General features: G+C 42.4%; 1 protein-coding gene across 3 annotated transcripts in view; it reads left to right on the top strand.

Annotated features, from left to right (window-relative positions):
- The first annotated feature begins 4,029 nt into the window (after positions 1-4,029).
- LOC142011336 (uncharacterized) overlaps positions 4,030-27,978 on the top strand; it is a 44,348-nt gene continuing 20,399 nt past the window's right edge. For 2 of the 3 annotated variants that reach the window (XM_074990625.1, XM_074990624.1), the window contains exons 1-5: positions 4,030-4,088; positions 13,693-13,783; positions 13,975-14,053; positions 17,201-17,315; positions 26,424-26,608. In XM_074990625.1, the coding sequence (XP_074846726.1) occupies positions 13,695-13,783; positions 13,975-14,053; positions 17,201-17,315; positions 26,424-26,608 (468 nt within the window). In that variant the 5' untranslated portion in view covers positions 4,030-4,088; positions 13,693-13,694. Of the gene's footprint in view, positions 4,089-7,424; positions 7,471-13,692; positions 13,784-13,974; positions 14,054-17,200; positions 17,316-26,423; positions 26,609-27,978 lie in introns of those variants that run through there. The other variant, XM_074990626.1, reaches the window with a different exon arrangement.

Here is a 27,978-nt window from a genome sequence, read left to right as displayed (position 1 = left end):
ATTGACACGGCTCGTCCAGACAGGGCTCCTTTTCGAAAGGACCCCAGCTACTTCAAAGTCCCCTTATTCCTATGAGCAGATACGAATAAGGGGACTTTGAAGTAGCCGGGGTCCTTTCAAAAAGGAGCCCCATCTGGATGAGCTGTGCAGCGGTGAGCCGCATCAATTTCGAAGTGCCACAGCTGCTGGCATGCTCATGAGGCGCTGAATATGTATTTCAGCGCTTCATTAGTAAACTTAGAAAGGGCTATTTTGAAGTTTTTGGCTAGTGTAGACGTAGCCCATGAGTCACAATTAAGTGAGACTCACTGAGTTACTATAACCGCTGTTTATCTACTGCCATACCAATAGCTTTACTCCTGTATCATCTTAAATTGATCAAACTAAGTACCCTACAACCTAACAAATGAGACCATGTATCATTAGACATGAGCTATTGTGAAAAGAAACATACAATATTTGCATAACAAATTGTTCCCTCAAAAGCACATTCCATGCAGCATTCAGACAACTAAAACACTGAAAGATAACAGACAATTACATTATACAGCAAAATTATTTCAAATAACATGTTAGCAAGAGTGATTGTCATCTACTAAATTTGTGAATGTTAATCTAAACATCTGTTCCAGTAATTTGACAAAAAGACTCCAAAGCCACACAACGGATGATTTTTTAACTAGTCTACCTACCAGATTGAGACTACAGACTAGTGGTCCCCAATCTTTTCACTAGTGCAAACCCCCAATAACCCCTCCCCAGATGGTTCACGAACACCCCGCCACACACACAAACCATCAAAGCAATTTAATTTTCTATGCTAATTTTTTATCTTCCTCGTCTGGGCCATGGACTCCCAGCAATACTCTCAGACCCCAGGTTAGGAACCACTGCTTTAGAATTATACCAATAGCCATTACTGAATAGGTTCCTTTTATAATTGCTTCAGTTTGTGCCAATGTTTTGTAATTAAAATATTTTTTGCTCTCCTTTTGAGTGCCTTTTGTTTTAGGTGTCCTCTATCATCTTCTGTACAATCTGCCATATTATTATCTGACTAAACTTGTCCTAATGAATGTATAACTAATATTAAAATTAATCCTGTTCAGAGATATTTAGATACAGGTATATATGCACATATACAAAAATATGGAAACCAGAAAAAGCTTTGTCCTGCTGGACAGGACTCTGAAATTAAGTGAAATTTTTAACAGTTTATTTTCAAAACTGTACCTCACTAATGTTCATTCTTAAGTATGTCACTGTACTGTTTTACTTTGCTAAATCCAATCTCACTTGTTGTAGGCACTTTCAGTTAAAAGCGTGTAGCGAATCTGGTGTATATCCTATAGGTGAGGCTCGTAAATCAGAAGCTTCAGTGTTTTTGAATGTCTAATGTCCTTCATTTATGAGGAGTGATTAAGGACATTTTTTTCCATGCTTAAATTGGAGGAGGATGTTACAAGAATCTGAAAGCACTCTACCTGTTCCAGACTTAATCTTGGAAGAGTGTTGTGAGTGTGTGTTATGGATTTTGTGAATGTATACAATGGAATTTTTCTTTACTTGCATGCTGAGGGTCATACAGTGTCATCTAGTAATGTCTACTTAATAAAGTTTTGGAGAAGAAAAGGCCGCTGATGTTTCTGAATCCTTTTTTGCAAACACAGGACCAAACTTCCACAGTTGTGCAAATTAGGCAACCAGCTCTAACAGTGGTCATGTTAGATATGATCATTTCACAGCTTAATCTCTCTTTCAAATTGGAGATACACATCTCCTAGAACTGGAATGGACCTTGGGAGATCATCTAGTCCAGTCCCCTGCCCTCTTGGCAGGACTAAGCACCATCCCTGATATCTACTTGCCCCAGTCCCTAAACGGCCTCCTCAATGATTGAGCTCACAACCCTGGGTTTAGCAGCTCAGTGCTCAAACCACTGAGCTATCCCTCCCCCCAAACACCACTAGTTACGCTCTGTTTCAGCAAGCACAGCATTTCTAGACACAGGACATGTGCTTTTGTCACTACAATTTTTACTCCAGGTGTTTGATTTCCTTTTTTAACAACAGAAGCCCATGGTTTGGGCCAAAACTTTTCTGAGTTGGCATTAGCCCTTCTTGTTATTTTGCATCTCTATCCAGCATCCCAGCCCTTGTATGTGTAACACTGACAGACGTGGGTTGCTGGCCCTAGGAATAGAACCTGCAAGTATAGGATCTAAAGCCCTGCACACTCCCACATGAGCTAAAGGCCAGCTTTGTGAAGTAATCTGGGAAAAATAAGTCATTTCAATCTATTTGTTACTTTTAAAATCTTTGCAATGCTAAATTGAATTTTCACTTCCCTATATTTTTAATTGTCAATTTAAGATTCTTAAGCTGTCCCCTTGTTAGTATCCCAACATTTTTCTTTGTTTTAAAAATATTAGTATATTCTATATTATGCTACACTTTCTGTTAAAAGGGGAACTATGCCCTGGCTACATTTTTTAATGTATCAGTTGGGTTAAGTGATTTTAATCTACATGCTTGGGGATCTCTCAGCCTAAAATCTGATCCAATGAACAGATAGTCACAGGGATGTCAGGAGATGTTGTGTCACTTTGGTCAAATTGCTTAATCTGTTTGTACTTTAGTTTCCTCTTGTCTGTAAAAATGGAATAATAATGCCTGCTCAATAGCTAAAGTGCTTTGGTTTCTATGGATCAAAAAGTCTTATCTAAATGCAAAACATATCTCTAATAATTGACTTTAAAGTGTCTAAACATATGAGTATAATCATGGTTATGCATGTAGAGAGTTTACAGGAAGAAATGCTTGGGAAATAAAGGTTGTTCTTCACAGAAAAAAATATAACTATGCTCAGCAGCCACCTTCCTATGATATTAGATAGCTTGGTTTTAAATTTGCCAGAAAGGACCTCACACAGGGTAAGCTGAAGATCTAAGAATTTGATCTCAGGCTGAGAGAGAAACTGAGATAATGAAGTCTTAGGTCACTAATTGTTAATGGACAAAATGCTCTCTCATGAATCAATTTCTTCATCAGAAAGCTAGTGACAGAAATAAGAATTCGCATAAAGCCTTTCACTGACAGACCCTATGAAAAGAAGCAGAAGGAAAACTTGCCAGTCATCCAGTTCCAGATATCGGGATAAGATGTATTTGGCTCTAAGACAGCCTGTAGGTGACTATTACTAATTCCTGAATAGCCAATAAACTAGTTGCACTTTAAAGCACCTGCTTTCTTTTGCCCTCTTAAATAGTTTTGGATTTAAGTCATCCATCTAATACCACTTCAGTTTGTTTTATTTTTAAAGGGTGGTTTGTATTTTAAAAAGTTGTACAACATCCCACCTCTTTTCGGGGGAGCAGGAAAAGGGGAAGGATAACTAAATTATTAAATAGTGATTATTAGACATAACTAAGCCTGAAGACTAAAATTTCATGATTAACTCAAAGGGTTACTTTTAGGGCTTCCTTTTCCAATGAATGTGCACTTACTCCATTGTTTCTACAAGTAACAGGTCATCTAGATGGCCATTATTTTGTGTACAGGCCTAAATATTTGGGCCATAATGGTTACTAAAGCTCATTTCTGAGTTAATTATAAATGGCATAATTATAACTGATGAGGAATTTTAGACCAATCAACCTGACTTTTGACACCTGGAAAGATACTGGAACAAATTATTAATTTGTAAGCACCCGCAGATATGGGGCCAGCATGGATTGGTTAAGAACAAATCATGCTAAACCAACCAAACTACATGCCCGGCTCGGCTCGGCCCGGCCCAGCGCACTCAGCCCCCAACCCGCGCGCTCCGCCGGCAGCGCCTTTCACGCCTTGCACACGCTGCGCCTCCAGCAGCCTTCTTCCCCGCCCCACGCGGGGGGCGTGGCCTCGCCGGCGGCCGGTCTGGTTCCCCTAGCAACCAACGACACAGCGGCCGCGTCCCCTATTTGTCCAGTCGCGCCCGCTGCCCCACCCGCACAAGCCCAGGAAGGAGAGTGGCGCGAGCGCGCAGCGGAGCGCGTGACCCGCCTCTCCGGGCGGCCGCGCGGGCGGGCCCAGCGGAGCGGTTAGGTGGGTGCTTCCGCATGGAGGGCAACGCTGGCGGCGGGTGGGGAGGGGAGCTCAAGCCGCGTGCCTCGGACTGCTGCCGCGGCAGGGAGTGGATGGGGGCAGGCAGTGCAGCCGGGCCTGAGGGGAAAACGCCGCGGGGTCCGCCTGGCGGGGCTGTCAGGGCGCTCAGTAGCTGCCTGGCCTGAGCTGACCTATGCACCTGGGGTCGTACGCCAGGTGTGCGTAAGAGCTGTGTCTGGGGCTACCGCGTGTGCTTTAACTGCGCCTGAGCTTGTGCGGTTCCCAGCCTTGACTTCGGGGAGAGGGAGTTAGTTCATAGAGGAGGCAGGGTGGGTAAGATAATGTTGTGGCTAGTCAAGTAATTGAAGGATCCTTAGATGACCATGAAACCAATGCCAATTACTCCACTTAAAAGACGGGAAACAAAGGCTGTGTATAAAAGGGGTGGCAAAATTTGCAGATAATAAAAATGACTGCAAATGGTTAGGTCCAGAGCTGACTGAAAAGTATTACAAAAGGTCTCACAAAGCTGGGTAACTAGGCAGCATAATGGCAGATGAAATGTAACGTTGATAATGCAAAATAATGCACATGGGAAAATAGAATCTTACCTATATGTATAAAATGATAGGATCTAAATTAGCTGTTACCACAGTACACTCTGTTGTATCCGGCAACTTTGGGGACCTGGAGTTTGCAGGGCATTCAAATATCCTGGATAATAGAGAGGTATAACTAGCAATACATAAAACAAAAGAAAAACAATATTAGACATTAGGAAGCAAACAAAAATATATGTGGAGTGCTTTAGTTAACAACAGTAGTATTGTACACTGTAAACTTATACTGTATTTGCCGTATTTATTTGTATTTACTTTAACTATACTGTGCTTGTGGAAAACATAATTACAGTGAACGCTATTCATTCAACCAAAACTTTCAAATAACCAGCACAGACATGCCACTTTCCCTTCTGCAAGCAAAATTGAGTGTGTGAGTAACACCCTGCCCCTTGGGGGCTGACCTGCTCAGTGCAGTCCTGCTTCCCGCAATCTTCCAGCGGAGCTTCCAACCCTAGGCTGCCGGGTTTCCCTCAGCACCTGCTGGCAGAGCTCTATACCCAGGCCGGTTCCCAGCCCTGAGGCTGCTGGGGTTCCCCTAGTCCCATGGGGTCCCAGGGCTGAAGCTGCTGGCAGGGCTCTGTGCTCCTGCCTGGTCCTGGTGCTGGTCCCAGGGGCTGCTGGGGTTCCCCCTCAAGTTCCCCAAACCCAAGCCAGTTCCCTAGGGCTGCTGGAGCTTCCCTTGTTCCCCTAGCACTGGCTGGTCCCTAGTCCTGGGGCTGCCAGCAGTCCTCCGCACTCCTGACAGAGTTCCCCCTGGGTCTGGGGCTTCTGGAGGTCCCACAGCCTAGGCCAGCTCCCTGGGGCTGCTGGAGCTACTGGTGTTCCCCTGGCTCTGGCTGGATCCCTGGCCCTGGGGCTGCTGGTGGCACTCCGTGCTCTGGGGCTGCTAGGGCTGCCTGCCCTGGGGATGCTGGCAGCACTCTGTGCCTTGGCCGGCACCCTGCTCCAGGGATGTAGCTTCCAGAGTTCCTCTGACCCTGACCAGCTCCCAGCCGTGGGACTGGTGGGGTCTCCACCTCCCTGAAGGAGATCCCTCACCTTTGTCTCTCCCCAGCTGCCTGTGCCTCCCTCAGCTGCTCTCCATTAACCAGCATATTTGAACATACGGCAAACTCCTGGTCCCGGGGTTGCCAGGTATGAAAGAGTTTACTGTAAGATTTACTTATGGTTAAAATGCCAGTTATTTGAGACTTCCAGATGATAGAATGTCATATATGAAAGAGTTTCCTGTACTCAAGAAAGAGATCATGGAATCATTATGTCTAGTTCCTTGAAACATCTGCTCAATATGAAACTGCTAAAAACTAACAGAATACAGGGAATCATTAGGAGAGAAGTAGACAATAATACAGAAAACATATTGCCTCTGTCTGAACAGTGCATGCAGATCTGGTCTCCCCATCTATAAAAAGGTAGACTGGATTTGGAAAAGGTACAAAGAAGGGCAACAGAAATAAAAAGGGGTAAGGAACAGCTTCCATATGAGGGTAGAGTAAAAAGACTGGGACTTTTCAGCTTGGAAAAGAAAAATCTAAAGGGTAGGAAACTGTTAGAGGTCTAAAATCATGAATGATATGAAAAAATTGAATAAGAAAATGTTATTTGCTCCTTCAGTAACAACCCAAATATGTCACCCAATGGCTGTGTCTACACTAGCCCCAAACTTCGAAATGGCCATGTAAGTGGCCATTTCGAAGTTTACTAATGAAGCGCTGAAATACATATTCTGCGCCTCATTAGCATGCGGGTGGCCGTGGCACTTCAAAATTGACGCAGCTCGCTGCCGCGGGGCTCGTCCTGACGGGGCTGCTTTTCGAAAGGACCCTGACTACTTCGAAGTCCCCTTATTCCCATGAGCAGATGAGAATAAGGAGACTTCAGAGTAGGCGGGGTCCTTTCCAAAAGAAGCCCCGTCGGGACAAGCTGTGCAGCGGCGAGCTGCGTCAATTTCAAAGTGCCGTGGCTGCCTGCATGCTAATGAGGCGTTGAATATGTATTTCAGTGCTTCATTAGTAAACTTCGACATGGCCATTTGCATGGCCATTTTGAAGTTTGGGGCTAGTGTAGACATGGCCAATGAGATTTATAGGCAGCAGGTTTAAAACAAATTATTTCTTGGTGGCCAGCCTGTGGAACTTATTGTCCAGGGATGGTGGAGAGGCCCAAACTATAACCGGGTTCCAATAAGAACAAAATATTTTCAAGAAGAATGGGTCCATGTTACATGCCAGGATGGGCAGCGATGAAGTGCCTATTCTCTTGGCAGAAGCTGGGAATGGGCAATGAGATGGATCACTTGGTGATTACCTGTCCTGTTCATTCCTTCTGAGCACCTGGCATTGGGCAGTGTGGGAAGACATGATACTGGGCTAGATAAACCATTAGTCTGACCCAGGATGAACATTTTGACAATCTTATATAGAATCCAGATGTATCTGTTCCCCATTGTAACCTGTGAGACCCCACACTTCCCACAGAGCTGAGGTACATCCAGAAGTTATGACTGTGAGAGTCTCTCTCCAGAGTTAATAACAAATTAAGAATATACATTAAAATTTTAAGCCTAAACAGTGTCTCTTAAGTGACTTGCCACAAAATGTCAGAATATGTTGCTATTAGAGATGAATTGAACTAATATATATTTATTTTTCTTTTATATAGGAATTAGATTAGATACCTTACAAATTAGCTGACAGGAGCACTGTATCTGCCAAAAAAAACCTAGTGTTTTCAAGTGCTAGATGACCCCCTGGAAAAAGGTGATGTGTATCGTAGGGGCGACAGAGTTGCTCTCCTTCTGATGTGTTGCTTGGTTTGTACTGAGCATGCTGATTAATACTACTGAAGTCACTGTCCTCACTTTGCTCCCCATGCTCTCAGTCTGCCCCTCCCTCATCACAGCATGCACAGGTTGTCTTCCCACCTAAATGTGCAATGGTGCCTCTGCAGGCTTGGTGCTGGCACTGCACCAACCAAAGACTGAGGGGTAGAGGAAGCTGCTGATTTGAAAAGTATCTTGCCAGTGGTGATTGGCTATGTGGAACTCTAGGGTATAAGCGGGATTCAAGGTGGGATCCTCCTGCACCGCACGCCCGGAGGGTTTCTGGGCAGAGTAGTAACACTTGTAGGAATGCCAGGAGGGAGTTGGTCATAGTGAACTGTCTCCCTCCCCATAACCATTACAAAGAGCTTTATTATAATAGTCTTACTTCATATTTGGCGGGGTTAGTTGTTTTGTTTTTGTTAATTATTTTTTCAACCAGAAAAGCTAGGGAAGGGAATCTTACACTTTCTGTTAAACAGCGTCTTTATTTCTGTTTATTAAACATCTTAATTTCACCTGTTTTTTTATGAGGTGAGGCACCAGCCTGAGCTTGTAATAAATTGCCCAGGTGACAACTCTTTGCCAAAATAAACAAGCATTAATTCAGCACAGCTTTCCAATAAGGCCTTCAATTGTTTTGTATTTTCAAATAAATCTACTGTTGCTTTTCCCTCAAAATCCTTAATAACTATTGCAAATACATAACACCACAGCACTGCTTAATTTGCTTCTAAAAGCTGTACGTTTTAACTTTTGTTTATTTATACTGAATTGATTCATAAAATTGGGCAATTTCATGAACAGTTTAGCAATTATAGAATTTATAAATGATTTTAACATTTGTGTAATCTATCAGTGCCATCTTTAGCTGTAACAGAAGGGTAAAAGGTGTATAAAGTGCAAAAGAAAACATTATTGTGTTTTGTCACAAAATAGTCTTTCCAGGTTTAAATATTTTCGTGAGTATGGTCTTGCATTATAAGGACTCAACACTTACAGGCCGTGTCTACGCTAGCCCCAAACTTCGAAATGGCCATGCAAATGGCCATTTTGAAGTTTACTAATGAAACGCTGAAATACATATTCAGCGCTTTATTAGCATGTGGGCAGCCGCAGCACTTCGAAACTAACCCACCTCGCTGCCGTGCGGCTCGTCCCAACGGGGCTCCTTTTTGAAAGGACCCCGCCTACTTCGAAGTCCCCTTATTCTCATCTGCTCATGGGAATAAGGGGACTTCGAATTAGGCGGGGTCCTTTCGAAAAGGAGGCCTGTTGGGACGAGCCGCACGGCAGCGAGGTGTGTTAATTTCGAAGTGCTGCGGCTGCCCACATGCTAATAAAGCGCTGAATATGTATTTCAGCGTTTCATTAGTAAACTTCAAAATGGCCATTTGCATGGCCATTTCGAAGTTTGGGGCTAGTGTAGACACGGCCACAGTTTTAGAAATTAAAAATCTTATGTAGGATATCATGTTTATATATGTAATGTATATTGCTGTCCAGGGTACCGGAACTATTTGTATAGTGTGATTGTTGAGAGGCACTGAACCAGCATGTAAACCCTGTATGTAATGAAAATCATTTCAAGCCAAAGGGTGTAGCAGTGCTTTCAGCACCCATCGTAGTAGCACCTGTTATCATAGCGCAAGATTAAAGCAAAGAAAGAACAGTACACAATTTTAATTTGCACAAAGACTATCCTAGAAGGAGACCACCACTGTGTAGCCAGACATGAACCCCCCATTTGGCCTTTTCTCCTTCTTCTCCCCGCCCCCCACCCCCCCACTGGGAGAGAGAGAGAGAGACAGAGAGAGAGACAGAGAGGGAGACAGGCAGCCTTTGATGCCCTGGGAACGCAGGTGTGCTGTCTCACCCAGACTCTCTACCATACACAGAAACCAGACAGTGAATGGGCTAGCTAATGGCTGCCCTTCTGGCTGATATCGTGACACGCCTGATCACTGCCCCCAGGAAAAGGGGGGAACCTCTGCCCATCACCTCCAAAGGTGCCCAATTGTCCACAATTCACAGGTGCGAATTGAGCCTTGCACCTTCCCTGGGAAACCTGGGGTTCAAACACATTCCTCCCTGATTGGCCACTTGAGACCAGGAAGAAGCCTACGTGACCAAAGGGATATAAAGAGGGGTTTGGCCGCCCACCCCCTTTGAGCTCCAATCACCTACACCTGCTGGCCAGGTCCAGTATTGACTCCCGAGACTGGGGACGCCTGGTTCGTATCTACTTCTTCCCGAGGGATTGAGAGGAAGATTCTGGTCACACCAGATCTATGAGGCAGGAGTAAGAATTACACCTGTATTACACTTCTTTCCTATAGGAATTGAGGGAAAAGACTGGTTCCACCAGGTCTAAGAGGCAGGGGTGAAAATCACACCTGCAACGTGCCTTTCTTGTGTACACATTAATTGTATTAGTTTAAGCTAGCTAGTTTGTCTAAAACTTGTCTTAAGTTAAATTGTGTTGTTTCCCCTTTAAAAACCGCGGGTACTAACTGTTTTTGGCTATATACTGCTAAAAACCATTAGCCTGTCAATCAAACGGCAGGACGCCCTTATCTTATCTTTAAAACGGGCTTACCATTTAGCTCTATTAGAAAACTGCAATCGGCCATTACCTTTTACATAGAACTGTAGAAAATCATTATCCTGTCACTCAAACTCAGTGGCCATCTTGGTTTCATTCATAAAGTTGGGCGGTCAGTTTAAAACCGCTTTTACTCGCGGCAGCCGCTTCTGTTGTAAAATTGCTGCCAGCGGTTTTCCTATTAACTGCTACTAAAGTTATAACAAATTCATATTTCTGTGTACCTTTTAATTACCAGTGAGTTAAATTGTTTCTATCTTTGTATAAATAAAGAAGTAATTGTTAAAGCCTCTAATAAGTGTATTTTTCTCTTGCTGCAGAACCTGAACGAAACGCAAACCAAAGAACCCAGCCTGCCCTGGCTGCTTAGCGTAGCTACCGGTGCAGCATCACACCCTTTGCCCCACCGGACCTTTAGCTGGCACCTGGGCATCGGCTCACACACGCTGTTATCAAATATATTCTTAAACTGACTCTTAGAAACACTTCTTAATGCAATATCTCCTGATCTCTTGAAGCCAGATTTCTAAAGATGCAATTTTATGCATAGTCAATTAGCTCATACGAATAGGATAAGCAGAATATTACTCCAAAAGCTTCTTTACTGAAAAAGCATGTACAGGCCTGCTGAGTGGGAGAGAGCAGAAAGGGCGGCTGCCATAGGGTCCTGTGATTGAAAGGGCTCTGATCTCCCAGCTACCGCTGCTACTATGGCAGCAGTGGCTGAAATCCTGGGCCCTTTAAATCACTACAGAAGGACTACGTGCGGGAGGATAGCCCGTGCCTGTTCTGTTCAAGGCCTTGCCGCTTCTGGGAGGGTGGAGCTGAGTCCCATCTTCCCCCAGCCCAGGGGTCTGGCTGTTCTATTGGCAGTCCTAAGGATGTGTGAAGGGATTGGAAGGAACAAACAGATTGATTTGGGTGTTGGATAAATAGAGCAAAGTTATGGATGTGGGTTAAAATTAATGTACAGGTTGAACCTCTCTCATCCACCACTCTCAGGACCTGACCTATGCCTAATGAGAGTATTTGCCGGACCATGAGAGAGAAACATTGTCTAGCAACATTACCAATACTTCCACTGCTTACTGGGCTTTATAGGACATTTAGAGTTAAATAACATCACAGAAGACTGAGAGCCAAGAACCGTGGCTGTAAATAAATTTTATGGGACCATGGGAAACTTGGCCACACCTCTGAGAAGTAGTGGTCCAGCTAACGAAAATCATGCTGAATTACAGATGTTGCCAGGTGAGAGAGTGCTGGATTAGTGAAATTCAACCTGTAGTGCCTTTAAGGTGAGGGGCAAGGAATTTTTGGTGGTGTATGTGATGGGTTGTTGTGCAATTTGTTTTCCCAGCATGAAACAAGAAATAATGAAAGGACTGAAATGAGTTGCAAGTGTTCTGGAGGACAGGATTAAAATTAAAAATGATCTGGACAAGGTGGAGAAGTGTTCTGAAGGAAATAGGATGAAATTCAATAAGAACAAATACAAAGTGCTCAACTTAGGAAGGATCAATCATTTGCACACACATAACAATGGCTGCCTAGGAGTGAGTAGTGTGGAAAGTCATCTTTATGTCTCAGGAGTATCAAAAGCAAGACAAAAGATGTACAGGTTGAAGCTCTCTTGTCCAGCACCTTCAGGACCTTACCAGTGCCGGACAACAGGAGGGCTATATTTTCTAGGACATTACCAACACTTCTACTGCTTACTGAGCTCTTAGAAGACATTTAGGGGTATATTACATCTAAATAACAGCACAGAACACTGAGATCCGGGACTAGTGACTGGAAACTTTATAGGACCATGGGAAACTTGGCTACCCCCATGATAAGTGGTCATCTGGCTAACTAAAATCATGACAAATTACAGATATTGCTGGAGGGGAGAGTTCCTGGTTCGAGAGGTTCAGCCTGTAAATCTTCTGCTTCACTCTGTTCTGATAAGGCCTTAGGAATACTGCGTCCAATTCTGCATGTCACATTTCAGGAAAGGCGTGGGCAAATTGCAGAAAGTCCAGAGGAGAGCAACAAAAATGACTAAAAGTCTAGAAAACATGACATGAAAGGAAAGATTGGAAAAAAAATAAATAATAATAACGGGTTTGTTTAAACTGGGGAAGAGAAGACTGGGAGGGTGGGGAGAAGACAATATAATAGTTTTGCATACAAAAGTTACAAGGAGGAAGGAGAAAAAATGTTCAGCCTCTAAGGATAGAACAAGAAGCAGTAGTCTTATAGAAAGGGAGGCTTAGGTTGGACATTAGGAAAACAATCCAAATGATTAGTGTTGTTAAACTGTCAAGGAAGGTTTTGGAGTTACTGTCATTAGTGCAGGGGCAACATATAGTGGGCACAAGGGGTCTTGTGAACCCCCAGCAACCTGGATCGGAGGGGCCTGCCAGCAGCCAATGGAGGACCCCTACTGGCAGCACTGGCTCCCCGACCGTGCTATTACTCCAGGGTGCATTGGTTGGGCAAAAAGTTGGGGTTGGAGTGAAGCACGGTCAGGGCAGAAGTGGCTTGTCTCAGCCATTCCCAGTCTGGGTGGCTGGACACATGGCCCCCAGAACTCCCCTCACCAGTCACATATGCATAGGGGGATTTTAAGAGCACCTCTTGGGTGGTGCTTTGAGTGTAGGGGGCTGGACTAAAGAACCTTTTGAGTGTCCTTTCTGTTCCAAGATTCCAGGGCAGAAGACTGCTGAAAAGGTCAGTTCGTTGGGAAAAGAACTTACCTAGTAGCAGATTTGAACAGGATGGATGGCACCTCTTTGTAAATGACATGCTTTTGTGTGTGTTAAATATTGACTACATTAGGGGATGTTTGAATCTTTATACCCTAGCTTTGCTAATTGTGGAGAAGCAGAATTTCTGTCTGCGTTGTTTATAAATTTTACAAAATAATCATAAATTCTTCAGAAAAAAAACAGGGGTTGGTCCTCAGATGTTTTCCTTATACAGGGCGAACATCCCTACTCCAGCGCTCTCTCACCCGGCAACATCTGCGATCTGGAATGATTTTAGTTAGGCAAGATGTCCATTTGTTATGGGCATGGTCAAGTTTTCTGTGACTCCCATAAAGTTTATTTACAGCCCCCAGTCCTGGCTCAGTGTTCTGTGCTGTTACTTAGCTTTAATTTGCCCCTAAGTGTTTCTGAGAGCCCAGTAAACCATGGAAATGTCAGTAATACTGCTAGACAGTATCAACACCCTGTGGTTTGGCAATTTCTGTTGTTCAGCACCAGTCACATGCTAAGGATGTTGGACAAGAGAAGTTCAACCTGTACAAGGTATTCCCTGATATCTGAATTGGAAGTCATCTTATTCTTAGCATTGTTGTTGCTACATAGCAATTCTTTTGGAAAATGTGTGTTATGGTGTGCTGCACACTACTGTTATCAGTAAGGGTGAAAATATATTAGGATGAGCAGAAGAAATAGGTTAAATAAAAATATTTTAGCATAAGGAAAATAAATAATGAGACAATAATAGTTTGTTGTTTTGAAAGTTAAAATGTACATATAGTATTGAATTAATCTTTTCTAGTAATGGAGAATGTAACTTCAAGTATAGAATCTGAATACATCAAGAACCTCCAGCAACAAATATACTTCCTTGAACTGGAAGCCAATTTTCTATATCCTTCAGTATACCTTGTATGTTGTAAAGATACCCAAGAAAAAAAAATCTTGGAAATACATTAAGGTCACACAAGCTGAGTAAAACCATTTTAATTGTTTAGTGTTATCATTTTCATTACAGAAAAGATTTTTCTGCAATTTATGTAATTAATTCAAAATTATTTTTACCTTAATTTTCTATCATCACGCGTGAACAGACTAAAAAAGCCACAGATCTCCAACCCCGCATTACTTCTGAAACTGAACACTTGATTCAAAACCTAAAGGTAAATTTTCCTAGTTATACAACTTTATTTCCGTGTGAATAGTTATGGTCTATTCTGTTTTTATCAAATACAGTAGTTCTTTTGCACTTTGGCTCTGTTGATTGATTGTAAATAAAGTGAAATATTTTGTCAATTTGAAACATAATTTCAAAAAATGAATTAAAATAGTTTCATCTAAGTCCTCCTGTCTAGTGTTAAATTTTTACCATCATTTAAAAAAAATCCTTACTCTTGTTATCAATGACAGACTCAACAAAAATGGAAAATTGAATAATTAAGACTCTCATTCTGTGTACACATACTTTACTGCACACATACATGACTCAGTTGGGACTTGTCTACACTAGCTCCCTACTTCGAAGGGAGCATGGGAAGTAGGGTGTTGGGAGTTTATCAATGAAGTGCTGCAGTACACATGTAGGACTTCACTAAACAAACCCCCCGCCCCTCCCCTGCCCCCGGCAGCTTCGAAGTGTTAACTTTGAAGTGCCGGCTTGCATGTAGCCATGGCTCACCTGCCGGTACTTCGAAGTGCCCGGGGTCTTCGAAGTCCCTTTACTCCTCAAAATTTTAACATTTAACACTTTGAAGTTGCCATGAGGAGGAATTTGCATAATGAAGTGCTGCATATGCACCGCAGCACTTCATTAATAAAGTCCCAACACTCTACTTATCACACTCCATTCGAAGTAGGGAGCTAGTGTAGACAAGCCCTTGGAATTCTCATGATCTTAAAATTAAGCATGTATATAAAGATTTGCAGGATTTGCAGGAGACAGACTACAAAAATGTTGTCAAATACATAAACAGAAAAAATACTGTGTTTTCACAAATCTTTTAATTATAGTAAATGTAAGTGTTACTTGCAACAGTAATAACAGAAGAATTTTCATTGTTCCATCTTTTAAAGTTGACAACGTCCTGTTAAAAAGTGTATTTCCTAAACTGGCTATTTCTACATATGTAGGGCCCTGATCTTACAAAGAGAATAAAGCATAAGTTAGTGACCAGAAGCTTGTGTATATCGGGAAATTGACCGGCATAGCTATACCAGAATACTTATTCTGCTGTAGTTCTGTAAGTGTAATTTCTTTGTGTGTACACACTTCTCAGGAGAAAATGTGACTTTATTATGGACTAATTACTCCACAGGGGATTTCTGTTCTGGAATAGAGTGCCCACGTGGGGAGCTGTACTGACACAGCTATTGTGAAATAGTAGAAGGTTTTGGTGCAGAGTGGGGCTGTGCAGCCCACCATAAATCCATGAACTAATCCACGTGAAGGAATATAGTGAGAAAAATAGATCATTTTTCAAAAACTTCAGTATGTTTTCTATGTAAATAAAAATGGAAAAAGTATTTTTCACTTTTGCTATGTCAGGAAAAAGCTATTTAGTCTCCTAGGGTTTCACAGCCTTGCTAAGAGTGTCATAGTCATGCATAAATATTTTTTGATAGCCCACCATGACAGAAAAAGGCAATGCTCAAGAGGGTTGAAAGACTTCACATTTAATTTATTGTGTGTTGTTGGTTTACATCGTATTTCAGTTAGTTTGTATGGTGTGCTGGTTTGTTACCATGCTGTTAATAAGTTTGTGGAGGTGTTAATTAAAGTTAATAACTAATAAAAGAACAGCACATCAGATATAAGTTGTTATAAATCAAATGAAGGAAATTTTATGAGACAATTCTGTGTCTAATCAAAAGGAAAAATACAGCCATTTGACTGTAAAAGGATTTTGAGTTCTTTTGCTTATGAACCAGAAAATAAAATCACTAGTAGACACAAGCTGCAGAGTTCAGTTCAGAAATATATTGAAGTGGAAAATTGCCTCCATGGATCTGCAGTGGGAACTGATATGGGCAGCAGGCATTTTTGAAAACCTGACCATCTAGCTGAGTTCCTGATTTTAGGCTCTTTTTTAATAGTAGCCTAAAACCACATTTTAAAAGGGGCAAAATCTTCTGATGACTAAACATTTACAACTTTACAAAGATTTTTGCAGAACTGTGGATCATAAAGTTTATCTTAGCTATACTACATCCTTTGTTGTGCATTAGTTTAAATTTAAACTGCTTAAGTTGAAACATTATTACAGTACTATGGCAAATGAGACGCCATTTTACATTCACAAATCAAAATTTTATCATGTCTGAACTTAATTGCATTCAGTATGAGTCTAATACACATTTGAAGTAGATGGGTACCAAAGAGGAAGCCGTGCTAGTCTATACACTATCAAAACAAAAAGCAGTCAAGTAGCACTTTAAAGACTAGCAAAATAGTTCATTAGGTGAGCTTTCGTGGGACAGACCCACTTCTTCAGACCATAGCCAGACCAGAACAGACTCAATATTTAAGGCACAGAGAACCAAAAACAGTAAGCAAGGAGGACAAATCAGAAAAAAATGATCAAGGTGAGCAAATCAGAGAGTGGAGGGGTGGGGGGGAAGGTCAAGAATTAGATTGAGCCAAGCATGCAGATGAGCACCTATAGCCCCTCAATATTTAAGGCACAGAGAACCAAAAACAGTAAGCAAGGAGGACACATCAGAAAAAGATAATCAAGGTGAGCAAATCAGAGAGTGGAGGGGTGGGGGGGAAGGTCAAGAATTAGATTGAGCCAAGCATGCAGACGAGCCCCTATAGGGGCTATACAGGCACGCCTGCATGCTTGGATCATATAGCCCCTATAGGGGCTCGTCTGCATGCTTGGCTCAATCTAATTCTTGACCTTCCCCCGCACCCCACCACTCTCTGATTTGCTCACCTTGATCATTTTTTTCTGATTTGTCCTCCTTGCTTACTGTTTTTGGTTCTCTGTGCCTTAAATATTGAGTCTGTTCTGGTCTGGCTATGGTCTGAAGAAGTGGGTCTGTCCCACGAAAACTCACCTAATGAACTATTTTGCTAGTCTTTAAAGTGCTACTTGACTGCTTTTTGTTTTGAAGTAGATGGTGTGGGATGCTGACACTGTAAATGTGTGATTTGTGTCTGAATGCATTTGTCTGTGTTTAGTTTCTGTTTAAATTTTTATTGGCTTGAATTGAAATGCAACAGGAGAGAATAGATGAGTATTTGGCGCTTGTGGAAATATTTAGTAATAATTAAATATATTTTCACCACAAAACTATTTATTTTACAGGAATTACAGTCTCAAGCTGATGGTCTCCATTTGGAACTCAAGCGAAAGGAAGCCAGTTTAAATATTCTGAAAACAGACCGAGAAAGAATTAATAACCAGATCAATTTTGCAGATGGTAATTGAATTTCAGGAATCAAATGTCAACATTTGAGTTTATGTAGTCCTTTTCTGCCTCTTAATACTCTGAGGCCGTCTACACTAGCCCCAAGCTTTGAAATGGCCGTGCAAATGGCCATTTTGAAGTTTACTTAATGAAGCGCTGAAATGCATATTCAGCGCTTCATTAGCACGCTGGCAGCTGCGGCACTGCGAAATTGATGCAGCTCGTCCAGACGGGGCTCCTTTTTGAAAGGACCCCGGCTACTTTGAAGTCCCCTTATTCCTATCTGCTGATAGGATAAGGATACTTCGAAGTAGGCGGGATCCTTTCAAAAAGGAGCCCCATCTGGACGAGCTGCACGGCGTCAATTTCTAAGTGCCGCAGCAGCCCGCATGCTAATGAGGCGCTGAATACGTATTTCAGCGCTTCATTAGTAAAGTTAGAAATGGCCATTTGCATGGCCATTTCGAAGGTTTTGGCTGGTGTAGACACGGCCAGAATGTCATAGATAAATATAAGATTGACTGGATAGTAAATAGTTAGCACCTAGTAGTTAGGGTGAAGGTGAAGTGACCTGTTAGTAGTTAGCTTATAGTAGTTATGGTGAAGGTGAAGTGTCCTGTTAACACAAATGTAGTCACAGGAAAAAGAGGTGGAGGGATAATTGTAATAAGCCATAAATCAAGTGTCTTTATTAAAACCATGATTTTTCCAGACTCCACTATTAAGTTCTTTTGGGAAGAAGCTACTTTCTCTTACACTGGAAACTTCAGGTTTTGTGGCTTCCTGACCAGAAGATACAGCTGTCAATGCCTTTTAGCAGCTAACTGGTCCAAGCTGTCAGCTCCTCTGTCCAAGCCTGGCACCACCATTGATCCCAGTCAATGGAACTAAAGAAGAGCTTTACATAGCTTTAAAGCTTGTCTCCGTCACCAAAAGAAGTTGGCCCATTACCTTACCTGCCCAGTCTCTCATATCTGAGGATCAACATAGCTACAACAATATGCTCATTGAATAAAATAAAAAATGCTTCATGATGAGAAATGATCTTTAGATCATAGTCTTAAGGAACCATAGAAGACAACACAGGCAGAACAAAATACAGATAGCCTCCTGACTAGCCTCCAGTCTGTTCCTTTATCAAAGGAGTAGTACACCTTCAGTGTCTAGTCAAGCAGTAGTAGTAGTAGGCATCCTTCAGTCTACATAGACTATGGATTGCGCCCTTCGTAGTTCCATTTGGAATCATCATTTGCAGCGTCGACTGTGACTGTGAAGGCCCACACGAGAATGACAGTCCTTGCTCCATCTGTTGCATGTGTAATGGGTGTCTGGCAGGTCCTTATTGTGCTTTCTGTGGGCTCGCTTCTCCTCTGCTAGCTGTCTGATCCTCATCTCACCCCTCTGAAGACCCTTGTGTAATTCCTGCCTCCATCTGCTGCGATCGTGTGCCAGCTCCTCCCAACTGTCCGGCTCGATGTCTACCTCCCTGAGGTCCCTCTTTGTAGCGCAACTGGGGGCGTCCGGGAGGTCTTTTGCCAGAGCCTAGCTCGCCATACAGGATGTCTTTTGGGATCCTTCCATCGTTCATCCTGTGGACATGGCCAAACTAGCGGAGCCGCCGCTGCCTGAGGAGGGTGTGCATGGTTGGGATTCCAGCTTGCTCGAGGACAGTGGTGTTGGACACTCTGTCCTTCCACAATATTCCAAGGATACACCTGAGGCAGCGCAAGTGGAAGACGTTCAGCCTCTTTTCCTGGCGGGCGTACAGGGTCCAAGACTCACTGCCATAAAGGAGGGTGCTGAGGATGCAGGCTCTGTAGATTTGCATTTTGGTGTGGGTGTACAACTTGATGTTATTCCACACTCTCTTGCTGAGTCTGGACAGAGTTGTGGCTGCTTTTCCGATACTCCTATTTAGCTCAGTCTCCAATGACAGGGTGTGAGTGATGGTGGATCCGAGGTAAATGAACTCGTGGACGACCTCTAACATAGTTGTCAGTGCTGATTGATGGAGGTTCAGCAACGTCCTGACCAAGTACGTTTGCCTTCTTTGGGCTGATGGAAAGCCTGAAGTCCTTGCATGCTTTGGAGAACTGATCCAGCAGTTTCTGAAGCTGGTCTTCTGTGGTGACACTACAGCAGCGTCATCTGCGAACAGTATATCTCTGATGAGGACTTCCCACACCTTAGATTTATCTTTCAGCCTTGCAAGATTAAACAGTTTCCCATCAGATCTTGTGTGCAGCAAGATGCCCTCTGTTGAAGATCCAAAGGCATGCTTCAGGAGGAGTGCGAAGAAGATCCCGAACAACGTTGGAGCAAGGACACATCCTTGTTTGATGCCGCTCCTGATGCTGAAAACATCCGATGATGTGCCGTCATATTGGATGGTTCCTCTCATGTCTTCGTGGAAAGACTGGATCATCTTGAGTAACTGTGGTGGACAGCCTATCTTGTGGAGCAGTTTGAACAGTCCATCCCTGCTGACCAAGTTGAAGGCCTTGGTCAGGTCAATGAAGGCAATATAGAGTGGCTTCCTCTGCTCCCTGCATTTCTCCTGCAGCTGCCTCAGAGAGAAGACCATGACAACGGTAGATCTCTCTGCATGGAATCCGCACTGTGATTTGGGATACACCCTCTCAGCAATCTTCTGGAGTCTGCCGAGGATGACGCGAGCGAACAGTTTACCAGTGATGCTTAGGAGGGAGATTCTACAGTAATTGTTGCAGTCGCTTCTGTCTCCTTTGTTCTTATACAAGGTTACGATGTTAGCATCGCACATATCCTGTGGAACCTCTCCCTGTCTCCAGCACAGGCACAGTAGTTCATGTAGGGGTTCCAGGAGGGTGTCCGTGGCACACTTGATTACCTCTGGTGGCGTACCATCCTGGCCTGTGGCCTTTCCTACCGCAATGCTGTCGATGGCTTTCTTCAGTTTGTCCACAGTTGGTTCCTGATCCAGTTCGTCCATTACTGGTAGGAGCTTGATGGCATCGAGGGCTGTATCAACCACAATGTTCTCACGTGAGTGCAGCTTGGAGTAGTGCTTGACCCAGCACTCTGTTTGGCTTTGTCAGTGATGACTTTATCATATTTGGATTTCAGAGGTGCCATCTTGTTCTGGGTGGGTCCTAATGCCTTCTTGATGCCCTTGTACATTCCCCTAAGATTACCAGAGTCAGCACTGGTCTGGATGCTGCTGCATAGCTGGAGCCAGTAGTTGTTGACACAGCACCTGGCTGTCTGCTGTACTGTTTTTCTGACTGCTCTGAGTGCTTGCAGGGTACTCTGGCTTGGTGAGCGTCTGTACTCCAGGAGTGCAGCACGCTTCTTTTCGATGACTGGAATCATCTCATCGGAGTTAGCTTCAAACCAGTCATTGGTGTGTCTAGCTCTTCTTCCAAACACCGACAAGGCTGTGTTGTAAATTGTATCCCTCAGATGCTGCCATCTGGATGTCACATCGGCATCCCCAGGGCTGCTGCACGGATTCTCCTCGAGGGTCACTCTGAACTTTCGGCTCTGTCTGAGTTTGCTGTCTTTCTGGCATCAATGCGGGGCCTTTCAGTTGGTTTAGAGCTTCTGTACCAAGAAGCTAGTCAAGCAGTGATTCAGATATTTCCCTGTCCAGTTAGCCACCAGTGACAGTGAACCAGGACTGCATGACAATGTTGCACTTCAAAGCTCTCTCACTAAATCTGGAGACTTAGAGCAGTGACAAAGCAGACATGGTAGATGATTCCCTCTGATCTTTACTATAAGCGACTTCTTCCCTGTTCCTGTTCTGCAGAAGCAGAAAACTCAATTCACAGGGCAGAACTTAGATATACAGGACCTTCAAGACATACATCTTTGACCCTGTCCTAGTTCACCTAGGGCTGAAGTTTTTTTGGTAGTTGTATATGGAATACATATATCCCATTATGATTACATATTAAGTACAATATGATTGAATAGAGGAGTCTGGAAATGGGATTTTTTTTCTCAATTTTGAACCCAGTTATCTGAAAGATTAGAATTGTTTGGGTACCTTGGTGATAGGAGAACCTCTCTAGTATAATCCTCTGCCTTTAGTTAAGTCTCTTAGCCATAAAAGACATTTTGAGACCTTAATTTCCATCTGCAACAGACCAAAACCCAGGGAGTAAGGGAGAAGCAGGGTTGTCATTTGTTTTTTGGTTAATATTTTCAAGACTGACTTAAAATACTGATGCTTCCAAATGCAAAGAGAAGAACAGTGACCCTAGTCCAGTGGCATTCTTAATGGCTGTTAGCTCATGTGGTAGAGCATAGGGCTTTGGCCCATAAGGTTGTAGGTTCAGTTCCTTGTGTCAATGATATGGATCTGTTGGCCTTGTACATATGTTAGGAGGGTAGGGATAGGGTCCAGAATGATGTAAATAAGTTAGAGGATCGGGTCAAAAGAAATCTGATGAGGTTCTAATCTACAAGGAGAAATGCAGAGCCCTGCACTTGGGACTGAAGAATTGCAAGCATTGTTACAGGCTGGGGACCAACTGGCTAAGTAGAAGTGCAGCAGAAAAGGTTCTGGGGGTTACAGTGGATGTGAGTCAACCAATGTGCCCTTGTAACCAGGAAAGGGTACTAGCATATAGGGATGCATTAGGAGAATCATTTCAAGCAGATCTAGAGAAGTTGTTATTCACCTCTATTCAGAACTGGTGAGGCCACACCTAGAGTACTGCATCCAGTTGTGCCCCCCCGCCCCCATCTCCCAGTATAGAAAGGAGGTGGATGCATTGCAGTGGGTTCCATGGAGGGCAATGAAAATGATTAGGGGGCTGGACCACATGACCTATGGGGAGAGGCTGAGGGATTTGTGCTTATTCAGTTTGCAGAAGAGAAGACTGAGGGGCAATTTAACAGCAGCCTTCCCCTTCTTGAAGGGGGCTCTAAAGACGATGGAGAGAGGCTGTTCTCAGTAGTGACAGATGGCAGAACAAGGAGCAATGGTGCAAAGTTCCAGAGGGAGAGGGGTAGGTTGAATACTAGGAAAAACTGTTTTACCAGAAGAGTGGTGAGCACTGGAATGTGTTATCTAGAGAGGTGGTGGAATCTCCATCCCTGGAGGTTTTTAAGTCCTGGCTTGACAAAGTCCTGGCTGGGATGATTTTAGTTAGGGTTGGTCTTGCTTTTTAGGCAGGGGGCTGGACTAGATGACCTCCTAAGGTCCCTTCCAACTTAAAAAGGTAGTATATAAGTGTGAAAGTTGCTAGGTTTCACATGAACATTTGTTAGTATTGCAAAAACCTTACAGGCTAATGTCAGTTTTATGGGCTTGATCACTGGATTATACTTTTAATTTTCTATACTATATGAAGCATATAAATGGGTTCTGTATCTTAAGTATTCTAAGAATATTGTTGCTGAACATTTTATTTTCATTTAATATTTGAGAGGACAATCAAATAAAACAGCCACAGATACAGTATGTAATTTTTTTGCTTACTAAGATGATTTTTAAAACATTTGCCTTCTTTTAGTTTTTCTTTCAGTAAATATGGATGTTTTGCATAGCAGCTCTGAATACTCCAGTTTTAATGCATTTTGGGTTGCAGCTGAATCTAGTCACATGAATAAGAAAAAAAAGATGATCAATAGAGATGTAAAGAAGAAAGGGGTTGGTGAATTTTGAGCAAGTCTAATATGCTAATATCTGTTACAATAAACTATAATCACAGAAGTTCACATTGCAGCTTAAATAGCATGGGAAAATGTGATTTTTTTTTTCTTTAAAAATAAGTCTTTAGAAAAATATATTTGGTGCCATCAAGTGGTAAAGTTGTGTATTGCCACTTCAGATCAACAGTTCATTGTGGTACATTGAAAATGTCAGATCAAACCTCCTTGTCAGAGCCCTACAAAATTCACATCCATAAAAAATGCATCCTGGACTGTGAAATCTGGTCCCTGTCTGTAAAATATGGTCTTTTGTATTTCTCAAACTGGGGGTCCGGACCCAAAAAAGAGTGGTAGAGGAGTCACGGCGTTGCCACTGTTACGTTTATGTCACCTTCAGAGCTGGGTGGCTGGAGAATAACAGCTACTGTCCAGGTGCTTTGCTCTGCAGGCAGCATCACAGAAATAAGGGTGGCAATACCACATTATACCATGCCATCCTTACACATGCACTGCTGCTGGAGACTGCTGTGCTTTCAGAGCTGGGCTTCTGGCCAGTAGCCACTGCTGTCCAGCTGCGCAGCAGGAACACAGGAGTAACGATAGCAGTACTGCAGCTCCCTACAGCCAATAACCTTGTAACTACCCCTGAATTCCTTGGCCGTGTCTACACGTGCCCCAAACTTCGAAATGGCCATGCATATTCAGCGCTTCATTAGCATGCGGGCGGCAGCGGTGCTTCGAAATTGATGCGTCTTGCCGCCGCGCGGCGCGTCCAGACGGGGCTCCTTTTCGAAAGGACGCCACCTTCTTCGAAGTCCCCTTATTCCCATGAGCTCATGAAGGACTTTTTGTTTTGTTTTATTCATTTCTATTTTCTAGGCTTTCTTATTAAATCCAGCAGAAAAATTGGTTGATATAAAATGTATGTGTTTAAGGGTAATTCTCAGAAAATCTGCTGACATTAAAGGTATGCCTACACGGCTGTTTAAAAAAACCCCAGAGCACCTAGTCTCAGTGCACATATCAGCTGACTTGGGGTCACAGAGCTATAAAATTGCAGCATAACTTTTTTGCTGAACCTAGAGTCCAATCTGAGACTCTTCCATTTTGTGGAATCTCAAATTCAGGCCCCAGTCTGAGACCACAAATAAACAATATACTGTTATAGCCCAGCAGCCAAAGCCCCAGTACCCTGAATCCACTGACCTGGACAGCAGATGATGTGCCATAGTTCTTTTAGTGCAGTGTAGAGATACCCTAACAATTTTAGGGCTAGTCAAGTACACTTTATTCTAGCTTGACTAGCTGGGCTTGGTGCTATGAAGAAGCATGAGAGATGGGGTAGAAAGTAAGGGAAGAAATCTTCCTCATTTAACCAAGAGACACAAATGAATTTGTACAGACACAGGACTAGATTTCAGTAGCAGGTTGCAACTGTATCAATATCACACCTTTCTCCAGAGCTGTCTACCCCCTGTACTGATGCCAGCTATTGCTATGGTCCAGTATAGACTTAGTAGGCTCCAACCATAATGCCCTTACCCTATGATTCATTTCACTTGATGAATCATCTCTCTCACACGCTCTCTCTCACAGACACACACACATGCTTTGAGAAGGGAGACGGAGGGTACCAAAAGCGGGACCTTGGTCTGCAAAGACTCCCCTTTTCTGAAGGTCCACCAATCAAATCCCAGATCTGTGTAACTTCAGGTATCTGGCCATTTTAGTCTTTTATCTGCACTGGACACAGTCTATGAATTCCAGTAAGCTAAACAATCATACAAAGCATCAAAATTAATACTTTTAAGTCTTATTTCTGTGTAATCTACTTTTGTTGTTCTTGATGTTGTGAAGAAGATGAAAAATCACCATGTCTTTGACAATTTGGCTCAAATGGAAAACCCAAAGCCAATGATCAATGAAAACCACAGTGTCCTAACAGAGAGGAAGGATGGAGCAGTTAAAATAGGAGTTGGAGTTTCCAAAAATGGTAAAATGCCAGGCCAGTATTTAAATTAATGAGAAGGGAGTGGAAGCAGCTGATCAGCTCCCATCTGCCAAGCACAGAGCTCATGAAGCAATAGTGTCTACCCTGGTGTTCCAAATAGGTACTCCTCCCACCCTTTCTCACAGACATTGCCTTCCTTCCTGCAGCTCAAATAAGATTTCCATCTGTTAAGTTAAGTGGATAATAGTTTCTCTCTCCCCTGGTCCTGGGCTGTTCTAGTTGTTGCAGCCTTGACACCAGAGCAGGCCTTTGACCCTTCCTTCACCTATTCTCTGGTCCCAGTTAGCTTCTGAAAACCTTAGCTATATGCTGTCATTGAGCTAGATCTTTCACATTGTTCCTAACATGTTTGAATTGTAGTAGTGCCCTGAATGCAGTAGGCAATGTAGATAGGCTTGTAGAGATGGTTATGTTCTTAAAAGAGAAAATAAATATGTTGAAAAGTGGGAGAAAGATTATACATTTTTTTCCTTTGGTATCTCTCCACCTAAAGTTCTCTATGCTAATCCTTCTCTCAGAGCTCATTTGCTCTTCTTGTAGCTTGTAACAATATTTTTTTTTTCACCAACAGATTTTAATGGAAATCAGAATAATAAAATTTGCCTTTTGTTCATGATTTTTGGAACAGCACAGGGGGATGTTTCTGAGCCCTGAGACCTTCTGGCAGCCATTTAACAAAAATCTTAGCCTGTTTTGACATTTTGGCTTTATTGGAAAACCCACAAATTTTACGTTCTTGCTTCTTAATACCTTTCCTATCAAACTATCTGGCCTGAAGAAAGAATTCATCAAAATGCTCAATATACATATGTAGCCATCCAAAACCTTTGTGGTTTAGCTTTTTAGATTCACAAAAGTAATTTCTTTTAGGGACATAACTCAAACAGACTTGAAGGCAGATGCATATAGATGCCCCTAACAAATTAAAAAGACTGAGTGTTTCTTACTGCTTCTATCTCTCATGTGACATTTCAAAAACATGCAGTATCTCCTCCTTTTGTAAAGTGAGTACATGACTATTGAATCAGTATTGTTGTTAGCAATGCAAAGCTATTTCCTGTTGGTTGCAGGAATAGTGTTTGAAAGTAGATGACCGAGGGTGCAGGCCGACTGCAAAGAGGCAGTTTTGGGGAGCCTGGAAAAATAAAAATATAATATACAGCGTATGTAGCAAAACATATAAATCTAAATAATTTGTGTAATCTTTTTAGCATACCTTTTTGGTACGAGACACCCAATTCCTACATCATTTTGGTTAGCGTTAATCTAGATACATGTAGCAGTTAGTGTGTTAATGTGACTAAAAAACAATGGATCGCCATTAGGTAACATAATCTGTAGTTAACCAGCATGATTGTAATATACATATTTGTAATTTGAGGAATGTTTGCTCACATATAAAAATGTCAACCTATATATGCTGAAAAAAAATGAATCCCGTTAAAATTGCTTCTTCCTTCTTTTAGAACTTCATTCAAGAGAGAAGAAGGCTTTAGCTGAAGAGATCATGCAACTGAAGCAAAGGAAGGTGCAGGCAGACGGACCATTTTCTGAAAAGGAAATGGAGCTATTGCGTGCCAGGCAGGAATTAGAACAGCAACAAACCAACCTGAGTAATTGTGAACAGAAAATCCTTGTGATAAAATCAAAGGTGGTACTGCCTGTTCCCATTATTTTATTACATCAGTCGAGAGCATTTATGGAATTTTATTTCTTCTGTCTTGTGGCAGGCAAGAGGTTTTAATACGAATCTCTTACATACGTATTCCAGTTACTATGTTAGATGGAATTCAGCTGATCAGGAAAAAAATCTTATTGTTGGTTTGCAATTTATATTTTCTTTAAATCTACAGCTATGATAATAAATTATTTCATAATACACTGAAAAATCATGCAATGAGCTTTGTGTGGAATAATAATTAACCAAAATTATGGCTCTAATCCTGCTTGGTGTCCTCAGACTCCACTAATTTTACTGACATTTTTCTGAAAATGGTACAGAGTCTGTGAACAAGCCTCAGGGGAACTGATTTGTACCATTTTACTCATCACTCTGAATTCAGCCTCACACCCAAAATATACTTCTCATTTCATTAGCAGTCATCCCACACAATCAGCAGAAGATGTAGCCCTTGGACACCTTGTCCCATCAATACTTCCAGTACAATGTGTATTATGAGGCTTTTACAAGTTGCTTTATACCACAATGTTCCTAGTATTCCCTTTAAATACTAATTATAGGCTATTGTGAATATCACAGTAACATGAATTGCCTGCAGACGTAATAGTGACTTCTGTATGGTTCCAATGAGTGGATTGAATTCTAGTCCTTGATCTTGCAATGACCTTTGTGTCCACGTGGGTCCTTAAAGGCCTAATCCTGCACTACTGAAAATAGCAGGAGTTTTGCATTGACTTCAGCTGGCACAGGAGTCTGCAGAGTGTAAGACTTTGTCAACACTCCTAAGTTTAAAGCATGGCCGCATATTCACGGCATGAGCAATGAGTGATAGCTATCCCAGCACTTTGTATAAACCGCCTCCATGAGGGGCATAGCTCACAGTCCTGGGATCCTGTTTACACTGGTGCTTTATAGCGTCATAACTTGCTGTGCTTCGGGAGTGGTTTGGTGGGGGTGCTTTTTCACGCCCCAAATGAGAAAGTTACAGTATAGTAACTTGCTAGTGAACATAAGCCCTAAATTGCTTGAGGGGGAACTCATCTTGGTTGGAGAGTCTAAATGCTGCCACATTTTAAATAATTATAAATTACAATATTTGGAGAGGAATCTATTTCTTGAATTCAATCTGTGCATTTATATAAGGCAGTATAAATAATTCAAATATTTTCAGAGACTTTTCTGATGTCAAACAGAAAGAAAGCAACAAAAATATGAAATATTGCTGACAGAGTTTAAAATGTGCTTGTGTTTCGTCTAAATTTTATTTCTCCAGTTAGTCCAATAGGACTACTTGTGCATAATATTGCTGGCATGTATATGTGTTTGCAGTAGCCCAGTAA

The sequence above is a fragment of the Carettochelys insculpta genome, chromosome 3 (assembly GCF_033958435.1).
Source record: "Carettochelys insculpta isolate YL-2023 chromosome 3, ASM3395843v1, whole genome shotgun sequence".
Classification (NCBI taxonomy): domain Eukaryota; kingdom Metazoa; phylum Chordata; order Testudines; family Carettochelyidae; genus Carettochelys; species Carettochelys insculpta.
This window is presented reverse-complemented; position numbering and strand designations above follow the sequence as displayed.